This window comes from Zea mays, chromosome 8 (assembly GCF_902167145.1).
Source record: "Zea mays cultivar B73 chromosome 8, Zm-B73-REFERENCE-NAM-5.0, whole genome shotgun sequence".
Taxonomy (NCBI): Eukaryota; Viridiplantae; Streptophyta; class Magnoliopsida; order Poales; family Poaceae; genus Zea; species Zea mays.
The window spans coordinates 172,373,792-172,386,025 of NC_050103.1; the positions used below are offsets into that span (position 1 = coordinate 172,373,792).

The following is a 12,234-nucleotide window of genomic DNA, read 5'->3' on the forward strand; positions in this document are numbered from 1 at the left end:
GCTGTCGTGGTTAGGTTGGTTGGTGCCATGTCGTGGGTACGTACGTCCGTGTCCGTCCGTCGACGACGTGCGTGCAGTGGATGCATGCGTAGTAGTGCAGTACATGTACCAATAAGGCCTACTAACAGCCGCACCTGCATGGTTGATCGGTATCGGATCCTATGAAGAAGGCAGAAAGGTCCGCGCACTGCTATTGGTGGTGGTGGGTTCGTCTCTTCGGCGCCCCCGGCAATTAAGGGCTATCAGTGGATAAGAGACTTCACTTCACTGTACTCGTCCTCGCCAGCTCGACGACCTGACAGAGGGATAGTTAGCTAAAGCTAGCGACTTCACTGGGACTGCTACCCACCCCGCTACAGCGAAGTGACTTTTTATCCGGACCGGAGCGCATCAAAGTCCTCCACGCAGGACAGACGCCACTGCATCCCCAGTGGCCAGTGGTACGGGTACGGCTGCATGCCCCCACCCCTTTTCCGCTTCGACGAACGGGGGGATTCAGATCAACGGACAGACCACAAAGTGTCCTGGCGCCGAACAAACAGCCGAGGTTTCAGAACAGAAAGCGTGCGTTTCCCTTCCTTTTCATCTGTCCTCCACTGGCCTCAAGTCTGGACAATGAACACGTACGCACGGTGCACCAGCTGGGTCGTCGGAGTCTTCGTTTGGAGTCTCAGTGTTCGGTCTGCAAGATCAATCAACCGAGCGAACTCAATCGTCCAATTCTTTACAGTGGAGACTGGACTGGTCCCCGGCCCGTTGAATAGGTCTTTATTTCTCTCTTGCCGTATGTTAAGGAAGCAATGCATGCTGTGCTGTCAGTTCATAGCCCGGGCCATCGATGCAGTGACTCGAGTCCATCGAGTAGAGCCGTTTACTCGTTCAACTCTCAAAATATGGAAGGAAACCGGCGGTTGCTAAGGATCATTGAAGAATCTAATTGGCCAATTCATAATCATGCTACAACACCAAGTGGCCAAGCTAGTGAACATGCATTCATGGTTAATTTGAGGCAGGAAATAGCAAATCAGATGTGGGAAGATCGTCAAAACCACTATGCTTCCTAATTTGTTATTGTTTTTCTTGCTGTATTTTTTATTTATGGACATTAATATATGGACTTAATTAATGTATTCATATATTGTGTGAGATTACTTCTTGCTATATGCACATGACTTATTTAATGTATTCATGGACATCAATCATTTATGTCAAAGTTCTTCATGGGATGTATATGTCTGGACATAACCATATTGCAGAAAATGGAGAGTGAAGGAGCTGGTGAGCACTTTGTAGAACAAGCTGATGGTAGTAGCCATGTTGTGTGGACTTCTGCAATATCCGCTTACATGCTCAGTAACCTAGCAAGCCTTGTGGCTGAAGGGATCAGGACATCAACAGGCTTCAAGAAAGTTCACCTTAACATGTGTGCTAAGGCTCTAAATGACTATTTCAAGATGAAGCTCACTGAAGAACAAGTGAAGAACCATTTGAGGACATGGAAGAGAAGATATGCGAAGATAAACAGACTTAGGAAGTTAAGTGCTGCTTCTTGGAACGAAGATAACTACATGATCACTCTTGATCATGAACATTATGCAAACTATGTGCAGGTATCATTATTTTTACATGTATTGTTACTATATTTCAGCATATTACTTTTACATGTACTATTAATATATTTCAGCATATTACTTTTACATGTACCATTATTTTGTTCACCGCATGAATTGACCAGCACGCAATGAAGGCATAGCTGTGGTAACTGCAAATTTCACATCGTCAGGTTTTTATCCTTTTCTTTTTTGCATAGCTCATCACTCAAAATTTGAAAGCAACGTCTATTATAGTATTTTGCATTATTTAAGGTCGTCTAATATATGTTTATTTTTTTATTCCTCCCATCTCGGTCTGTTGGGACAAATAAAACATAATTGTGGTATTTGCTTCCTAGCACTAGAGAGGGACCAAATGAAAACATATTCTGTTTGGATTTCAAATGAAAACGTGAAAAAAGAGCAGCTATATTATTAGTTGGGGTGGTTATGGTTTTTGTGGTGGCCAAGAAATGAATGTAAGATAAACAAATCATGGAATCTCTTGTTAGGTGAATGATGCTTTGTCTTTGTTTTTTTTAAATCAGACATGGTCTATTCACCTGAGAGCACCTAGAGGGGGGGGGGGGGGGTGAATAGGTGATCCTGTAAAACTTCAAAAACTTAAGCCACAAAAACTTGTTAAGAGTTAGCACAGGTATGGCCAAGTGGCTAGAGAGGAGTCAAAACACAATAACCACAAGAAAGCAATCACAGAGTTGACACGGTGGTTATCCCGTGGTTCGGCCAAGTACAAAACTTGCCTACTCCACGTTGTGGCGTCCCAACGGACGAGAGTTGCACTCAACTCCTCTCAAGTGATCCAATGATCAACTTGAATACCACGGTGTTTTTCTTTCCTTTGATCTTTTCCCGTTTGCGAGGAATCTCCACAACTTGGAGTCTCTCGCCCTTACAATTGAGTTCACAAAGAAATACGGAGTAAGGTGGGAATGAGCAACGCACACAAGACTCGAAAATCAGAGCAACAACACGCACACAAGTCGCAACAAGAGCTCGCAACGCAACACAAAGAGTTCACAACTCCACAAGAGCTCTATATGCTATCACAATGAAACGAATGCGTGAGATTGATGTCTTGGTGCTTAGAAGAGTTGTAGGAATGCTTGGTGTACTCCTCCATGCGCCAAGGGGCCCCTTTTATAGCCCCAAGGCAGCTAGGAGCCGTTGGGAACAAATCTGGAAGGCCATCTTTGCCTTCTGTCTCGTGGCGCACCGGACAGTCCGGTGCACACCGGACACTGTCCGGTGCCCGATTTGTTTCCATAGAAAGCGAAGCCGACCGTTGCCGACCGTTGCAGATCTGGCGCACCGGACAGTCCGGTGCACACCGGACAGTCCGGTGCTTTCTTCCGACCGTTGGCTCAGCCACGTGTCGCGCGGCGATCGCGCGGCCGACCGTTGGCCCGGCCGACCGTTGGCTCACCGGACAGTCCGGTGAATTTTAGCCGAAGTTGCCAGAGAAAAACCCGAGAGCGGCCTCTTCGGTCGAGGCAGCCTGGCGCACCGGACACTGTCCGGTGCACCACCGGACACTGTCCGGTGCACCACCGGACAGTCCGGTGCCCCAGACCGAAACAACCCCTTTGCTGCACACAGCCAAGTCTTCTCTTCTCTTCTTCTTTCTGTTTCTAACACTTAGACAAATATATTAGTACACAAAACCAATGTACTAAGACTTAGAAACATACCTTTGTTGAAGATTTTCACTTTGTTCATCCATGGGCATTGATTTACATTTAAGCACTTGTGTTGACACTCAATCACCAAAATACTTAGAAATGGCCCAAGGGCACATTTCCCTTTCAATCTCCCCCTTTTTGGTGATTTATGCCAACACAACATAAAGCAACTAGAACAAGTGCAAAATCACTTCAAATAAAAACTTAAATTGATTTTGATTCAATTTTGGCATATATGGATCATCCTTTGCCACCACTTGGTTTGTTTTTGCAAATCAAACTCAAATCTCTATCTCTAAGTCAAACACACATGTTGAAGCATAAAGAGAGTCATTCTAAAAGAGATTGATCAAAGATTTCAAAAACTCCCCCTATTTCCCATAATCAATACTTCTCCCCACAAGAAGCCAATTTTTGACAAGAGAGACAATAAAAGCTTTTGACAAAACAAAAACTCTATTCTACTATTTTCAAAATCTCTCAAGTGGTAGCTGATCCATTTATCGCTTTGGCCTTTATTTTCTCCCCCTTTGGCATCAAGCACCAAAACGGGATCAATCTTGGCCCGTTAACCCCATTGCCTCACCAAAGTCTTCAATTAAGAGCAAATGGCAATAAGATTTCATGAGATGAACTTGGAATTAGTTACCCTCTCATCGGAGTGCAGTGGAAGTCTTTCATGGTCCAAGTCCACCTTTTCCCTTTCAATCCTCCTTCGAGACTAAATTATCAAACTCAAGCACATGGTTAGTCTCAAAGGGTCAAGTTGTAACACATCTCCCCCTACACATGTGCATCACTTTGCAACGGACTTGTGAGGTCCAGGGAGTGTTTGTACAACTTGAGCACCATAATAAGCAACAAAATGCAGAATGAACATGATCAAAGGCATAAACACATGTATGCTACAATTCAATCCAAGTTCCGCGAATCTAAGATATTTAGCTCACTACGCAGCCTGCAAAAGGTCTTCTCATCTAGAGGCTTGGTAAAGATATCGGCTAGCTGGTTCTCGGTGCTAACATGAAACACTTCGATATCCCCCTTTTGCTGGTGGTCTCTCAAAAAGTGATGCCGGATGTCTATGTGCTTTGTGCGGCTGTGTTCAACAGGATTCTCCGCCATGCGGATAGCACTCTCATTGTCACATAGGAGTGGGACTTTGCTCAGATTGTAGCCAAAGTCCCTGAGGGTTTGCCTCATCCAAAGTAGTTGCGCGCAACACTGTCCTGCGGCAACATACTCGGCCTCAGCGGTGGATAGGGCAACGGAAGTTTGTTTCTTAGAGTTCCATGACACCAGGGACCTTCCTAAGAATTGGCACGTCCCCGATGTACTCTTCCTATCGACCTTACATCCAGCATAGTCGGAGTCAGAGTATCCAACTAAGTCAAAGGTAGACCCCTTTGGATACCAGAGCCCGAAGCAAGGCGTAGCAACCAAATATCTAAGAATTCGCTTCACCGCCACTAAGTGACACTCCTTAGGATCGGATTGAAATCTAGCACACATGCATACGCTAAGCATAATATCCGGTCTACTAGCACATAAATAAAGCAAAGAACCTATCATTGACCGGTATGCTTTTTGATCAACGGACTTACCTCCTTTGTTGAGGTCGGTGTGTCCGTCGGTCCCCATCGGAGTCTTTGCGGGCTTGGCGTCCTTCATCCCAAACCGCTTTAGCAGATCTTGCGTGTACTTCGTTTGGGAGATGAAGGTGCCGTCCTTGAGTTGCTTCACTTGGAACCCAAGGAAGTAGTTCAACTCGCCCATCATCGACATCTCGAATTTCTGCGTCATCACCCTGCTAAACTCTTCACAAGACTTTTGGTTAGTAGAACCAAATATTATGTCATCAACATAAATTTGGCACACAAACAAATCACCATCACATGTCTTAGTGAAAAGAGTTGGATCGGCCTTCCCAACCTTGAAAGCATTAGCAAGTAAAAAGTCTCTAAGGCATTCATACCATGCTCTTGGGGCTTGCTTAAGTCCATAGAGCGCCTTAGAGAGCTTACACACATGGTCGGGGTACCGTTCATCCTCGAAGCCAGGGGGTTGCTCCACGTACACCTCCTCCTTGATTGGCCCGTTGAGGAAAGCGCTCTTCACATCCATTTGGAACAACCTGAAAGAATGGTGAGCGGCATATGCTAGCAAGATTCGAATTGACTCTAGCCTAGCCACAGGAGCAAAAGTCTCCTCAAAATCCAAACCTGCGACTTGGGCATAACCTTTTGCCACAAGTCGAGCCTTGTTTCTCGTCACCACCCCGTGCTCGTCCTGTTTGTTGCGGAACACCCACTTGGTTCCCACAACATTTTGCTTCGGACGAGGCACCAGTGTCCAAACTTCATTGCGCTTGAAATTGTTTAACTCCTCTTGCATGGCCAACACCCAGTCCGGATCTAGCAAGGCCTCTTCTACCCTGAAAGGCTCAATAGAAGAGACAAAGGAGTAATGCTCACAAAAATTAACTAATCGAGATCGAGTAGTTACTCCCTTGCTAATGTCACCCAGAATTTGGTCGACGGGATGATCCCTTTGAATCATCGCTCGAACTTGGGTTGGAGGTGCCGGTTGCACTTCTTCCTCCATCACTTGATTATCTTGTGCTCCCCCTTGATCAAGCGCCTCCACTTGAGGTACCTGTTCGTCATCTTTGGTTGGGGGATGCACCATAGTTGAGGAAGAAGGTTGATCTCGTTCATCTTGTTCCTGTGGCCGTACTTCTCCAATCGCCATGGTCCGTATAGCGGCCGTCGGAACATCTTCTTCATCTACATCATCACAATCAACAACTTGCTCTCTTGGAGAGCCATTAGTCTCATCAAATACAACGTCGCTAGAGACTTCAACCAAACCCGATGATTTGTTGAAGACTCTATACGCCTTTGTATTTGAGTCATAACCTAACAAAAACCCTTCTACAGCTTTGGGAGCAAACTTAGAATTTCTACCTTTCTTCACTAGAATGTAGCACTTGCTCCCAAATACACGAAAGTAAGATACATTGGGTTTGTTACCGGTTAGAAGCTCATAAGACGTCTTCTTGAGGAGGCGATGAAGGTAGACCCTGTTGATGGCATGGCAAGCAGTGTTCACGGCTTCCGTCCAAAAGCACTCGGGGGTCTTGAACTCTCCTAGCATCGTCCTCGCCATGTCAATGAGCGTCCTGTTCTTCCTCTCTACCACACCATTTTGCTGTGGTGTGTAGGGAGCGGAGAACTCGTGCTTGATCCCTTCTTCTTCAAGGAACTCCTCCACTTGAAGGTTCTTGAATTCGGACCCGTTGTCGCTCCTTATCTTCTTCACTTTGAGCTCAAACTCATTTTGAGCCCTCCTGAGGAAGCGCTTGAGGGTCCCTTGGGTTTCAGACTTATCCTGCAAAAAGAACACCCAAGTGAAGCGGGAAAAGTCATCAACAATAACTAGACCATACTTACTTCCCCCTATGCTTAGATAGGCGACGGGTCCGAAGAGGTCCATATGCAGCAGCTCCAGGGGTCTTGAAGTGGTCATCACATTCTTGCTGTGATGCGCTCCTCCCACCTGTTTCCCTGCTTGACAAGCTGCACAAGGTCTATCTTTTTCGAATTGAACATTGGTTAGACCTATCACGTGTTCTCCCTTTAGAAGCTTGTGAAGGTTCTTCATCCCCACATGTGCTAAGCGGCGATGCCACAGCCAGCCCATGCAAGTCTTAGCCATTAAGCATGCATCTAGACCGGCCTCTTCTTTTGCAAAATCAACTAAATAAAGTTTGCCGTCTAATACACCCTTAAAAGCTAGTGAACCATCACTTCTTCTAAAGACAGACACATCTATATTTGTAAACAGACAGTTATATCCCATATTGCACAATTGACTAACAGATAGTAAATTATATCCTAGTGACTCTACTAAAAACACATTAGAGATAGAGTGCTCATTAGAAATTGCAATTCTACCTAACCCTTTTACCTTGCCTTGATTCCCATCACCGAATATGATTGAATCTTGGGAATCCTTATTCTTGACGTAGGAGGTGAACATCTTCTTCTCCCCCGTCATATGGTTTGTGCATCCGCTATCAATAATCCAGCTTGAACCCCCGGATGCATAAACCTGCAAGGCAAATTTAGGCTTGGGTCTTAGGTACCCAACTCATGTTGGGTCCTACAAGGTTAGTGCAAATATCCTTAGGGACCCAAATGCAAGTTTTGTCTCCCTTGCATTTTGCCCCTAACTTCCTAGCAACAATTTTCTTATCCTTTCTACAAATAGCAAAGGAAGCATTTAAAGCATAATAAATTGTGGAAGGTTCATTCACTACTTTCCTAGGAGCATGAATAGCATTCTTTCTAGACACATGATGAATAGTATTTCTCTTAGGAACAACATTTCTCCTAGTAACATTTCTATCATACACATAAGAGGAACTAGGAGCAAACATGGCATGAGAGTCAAAATCATCAAAAGCATTATAACTCCTATAAGCATTTCTAGTTTGTCTCCTATCATAATACATAAAAGCATGGTTCTTTTGCACATTACTAGCCATAGGGGCCTTCCCTTTCTCCTTGGCGGGAATGGGAGCCTTATGGCTTGTTAAGTCCTTAGCTTCTCTCTTGAAGCCAAGTCCATCCTTAATTGAGGGGTGTCTACCAATTGTATAGGCATCCCTTGCAAATTTTAGCTTATCGAAATCATTCTTGCTAGTCTTAAGTTGAGCATTAAGACTAGCCAGTTCATCATTAAGCTTGGAAATTGAAACTAGGTGTTCACTACAAGCATTAATGTCAAAATCTTTACACCTAGTACAAATTTCAACATGTTCTACACAAGAATTGGATTTATTTGCTACTTCTAATTTAGCATTTAAATCATTGTTGACACCTTTCAAAGTAGAAATGGTTTCATGACAAGTAGATAGTTCAAAAGAAAGCATTTCATTTCTTTTAACTTCTAAAGCATAGGATTTTTGTGCCTCAACAAATTTATCATGCTCTTCATACAACAAATCCTCTTGCTTTTCTAAAAGTATATTCTTTTCATTCAAGGCATCAATTAACTCATTAATTTTGTCTATCTTAGATCTATCTAAGCCCTTGAACAAACATGAATAATCTACTTCATCCTCATCACTAGATTCTTCCTCACTTGAAGAAGCATAGGTAGAGTTGCGAGTACATACCTTCTTCTCCCTTGCCATAAGGCATGTGTGACGCTCGTTGGGGAAGAGGGTTGATTTGTTGAAGGCGGTGGCGGCGAGTCCCTCATTGTCGGAGTCGGACGAGGAGCAATCCGAGTCCCACTCTTTGCCTAGATGCGCCTCGCCCTTTGCCTTCTTATAATGCTTCTTCTTTTCCCTCTTGTTTCCCTTTTCCTGGTCACTTTCATTATCAGGACAGTTAGCAATAAAATGACCAAGCTTACCGCATTTGAAGCATGATCGCTTCCCCTTGGTCTTAGTCTTGCTTGGCTGTCCATTGCGACCCTTTAGCACCGTCTTGAAGCGCTTAATGATGAGAGCCATTTCTTCATCATTAAGCCCGGCCGCCTCAATTTGCACCACCTTGCTTGGTAGTGCCTCCTTGCTCCTCGATGCCTTGAGAGCAATGGGTTGAGGCTCGTGGATTGGACCGTTCAACGCGTCATCGACGTACCTTGCCTCCTTGATCATCATCCGCCCGCTTACAAATTTTCCAAGAATTTCTTCGGGCGACATTTTGGTGTACCTGGGATTCTCACGAATATTATTCACCAAATGAGGATCAAGAACAGTAAAGGACCTTAGCATTAGGCGGACGACGTCGTGGTCCGTCCATCGCGTGCTTCCATAGCTCCTTATCTTGTTGACAAGGGTCTTGAGCCGGTTGTATGTTTGAGTTGGCTCCTCGCCCCTTATCATCGCGAACCGTCCAAGCTCGCCCTCCACCAACTCCATTTTGGTGAGCAAGGTAGCGTCATTTCCCTCATGAGAGATCTTGAGGGTATCCCAGATTTGCTTGGCGTTATCCAAGCCACTCACTTTATTATATTCATCCCTGCACAATGAGGCTAGAAGAACAGTAGTAGCTTGTGCATTCTTATGGATTTGCTCATTAATGAATATAGGACTATCCGAACTATTAAAGTGCATTCCACTATCTACAATCTCCCATATGCTAGGATGGAGAGAGAATAGGTGACTACGCATTTTGTGGCTCCAAAATCCGTAGTCCTCCCCATCAAAGTGTGGGGGCTTGCCGAGTGGAATAGAAAGCAAATGTGAATTTGAACTTTGCGGAATACGAGAGTAGTCAAAAGAAAAGTTAGAATTAACCGGTTTCCTTTGTCTGTCGTGGTCGTCGTCCTTTTGGGAAGAAGAGGACTCATCGCTGTCGTAGTAGACGATCTCCTTGATGCGTCTTGTCTTCTTCTTCTTCCCATCTCTTCGCTTGTGGCCCGAGCCCGAGTCATTGGACTTGTCATCCCTTGGCTCGTTGACGAAGGACTCCTTCTCCTTGTCGTTGATCACAATTCCCTTCCCCTTAGGATCCATCTCTTCGGGCAGTTAGTCCCTTTCTTGAAGAGAACGGCTCTGATACCAATTGAGAGCACCTAGAGGGGGGGGTGAATAGGTGATCCTGTAAAACTTCAAAAACTTAAGCCACAAAAACTTGTTAAGAGTTAGCACAGGTATGGCCAAGTGGCTAGAGAGGAGTCAAAACACAATAACCACAAGAAAGCAATCACAGAGTTGACACGGTGGTTATCCCGTGGTTCGGCCAAGTACAAAACTTGCCTACTCCACGTTGTGGCGTCCCAACGGACGAGAGTTGCACTCAACTCCTCTCAAGTGATCCAATGATCAACTTGAATACCACGGTGTTTTTCTTTCCTTTGATCTTTTCCCGTTTGCGAGGAATCTCCACAACTTGGAGTCTCTCGCCCTTACAATTGAGTTCACAAAGAAATACGGAGTAAGGTGGGAATGAGCAACGCACACAAGACTCGAAAATCAGAGCAACAACACGCACACAAGTCGCAACAAGAGCTCGCAACGCAACACAAAGAGTTCACAACTCCACAAGAGCTCTATATGCTATCACAATGAAACGAATGCGTGAGATTGATGTCTTGGTGCTTAGAAGAGTTGTAGGAATGCTTGGTGTACTCCTCCATGCGCCAAGGGGTCCCTTTTATAGCCCCAAGGCAGCTAGGAGCCGTTGGGAACAAATCTGGAAGGCCATCTTTGCCTTCTGTCTCGTGGCGCACCGGACAGTCCGGTGCACACCGGACACTGTCCGGTGCCCGATTTGTTTCCATAGAAAGCGAAGCCGACCGTTGCCGACCGTTGCAGATCTGGCGCACCGGACAGTCCGGTGCACACCGGACAGTCCGGTGCTTTCTTCCGACCGTTGGCTCAGCCACGTGTCGCGCGGCGATCGCGCGGCCGACCGTTGGCCCGGCCGACCGTTGGCTCACCGGACAGTCCGGTGCACACCGGACAGTCCGGTGAATTTTAGCCGAAGTTGCCAGAGAAAAACCCGAGAGCGGCCTCTTCGGTCGAGGCAGCCTGGCGCACCGGACACTGTCCGGTGCACCACCGGACACTGTCCGGTGCACCACCGGACAGTCCGGTGCCCCAGACCGAAACAGCCCCTTTGCTGCACACAGCCAAGTCTTCTCTTCTCTTCTTCTTTCTGTTTCTAACACTTAGACAAATATATTAGTACACAAAACCAATGTACTAAGACTTAGAAACATACCTTTGTTGAAGATTTTCACTTTGTTCATCCATGGGCATTGATTTACATTTAAGCACTTGTGTTGACACTCAATCACCAAAATACTTAGAAATGGCCCAAGGGCACATTTCCCTTTCATCACCAAAAGCAACTGATAGTGTTGGTCGTTTTGCCCGTACCAAGCTGTTACTTTTACATGCAGGATCACAAATCTGATGCTGAGTTTTTAAACAAGCCTTTGGAGAACTATAAGGAAATGTTCACTGTCTTTGGAAAAAATATGGCTACAGGAAAGTATGCAAAAGGATCAAGTGAAGCTCTAGGTACTGAAGATAGAAACAGTATGGCTGAAACAGAGATTGATGAGGGAGATGTTAATGTTGTTCCTAGTCCTATAGATGATATTGGGGCTTCATCCTCAGCTCCTAGACCTAGGAAGAAGGCAAAGGTTACTAGTAATGAAGAGGCAGGGCTGATTGGAGCATTCAAAGATGGTGCTGAAAGGCTTGCAATGGCTATTGAGAAGGCTGGTTCAGATGACCTACCACCTGACTTGCTTCAAACATTGCAAAGTATTCCAGGTTTTGATGATACACACAAGGCCTTTTACTTTGCATATCTAGTGAAAAATCCTCGATTAGCAAGGCAGTTCCCTACTCTCCCATTGACATATCAGATAAGTTTGCTTGCTCGGTTCGTTAGTGAGACCTTTCCTTAGATTATGAGGACCGGGAATTAGGACTATGCTGGAGGTTAAGTGGAAATTAGAACTATGTTGTTCTTTTGTTATGTAAACCATGACCAATACTTTGTTTTCAAGTACTGGGATTGAAATAATGGCTTTGCTATGTCGAAATACTCGGTTTGTTATGAAATACTGGGTTTGTTATGACCAACATGGATGCTCGGTTTGTTTGTTTTGAAATACTGGGTTTGAGATTCATTGTAATGGTGTATGCTCAGTTTGTTTGTTTTGAAGTACTGTTTGAAATATTGTTTTGAAATGTTTTTTTATAATGGTGTATGCTCAATTTTTTGTATTACTATATTGTAATATTGCGTTCAACTGACCACTGTTTATAGAACAAACAACATTTGTGAAGCTGAAACTGGGTTCGAGTGTGTTGGGGACTTGTTCTCAAATGCTATAAGAACAAGGCAACATAGAAAATGTTAATCGGTTAAATCCTTCGTCCTACGAAGCATTATTCCCCTTAG

The 12,234-nt window shown here is 44.9% G+C and overlaps 1 protein-coding gene across 1 annotated transcript; it reads left to right on the forward strand.

Moving 5' to 3' along the window:
- The first annotated feature begins 1,178 nt into the window (after positions 1–1,178).
- Positions 1,179–12,015, forward strand: LOC118473173 (uncharacterized). Its single transcript, XM_035961920.1, has 2 exons — positions 1,179–1,610; positions 11,219–12,015. Exons 1-2 carry the CDS (start codon positions 1,206–1,208, stop codon positions 11,732–11,734), a joined length of 921 nt encoding a protein of 306 aa, XP_035817813.1. The 5' UTR covers positions 1,179–1,205; the 3' UTR covers positions 11,735–12,015.
- The last annotated feature ends 219 nt before the right edge of the window (positions 12,016–12,234 follow it).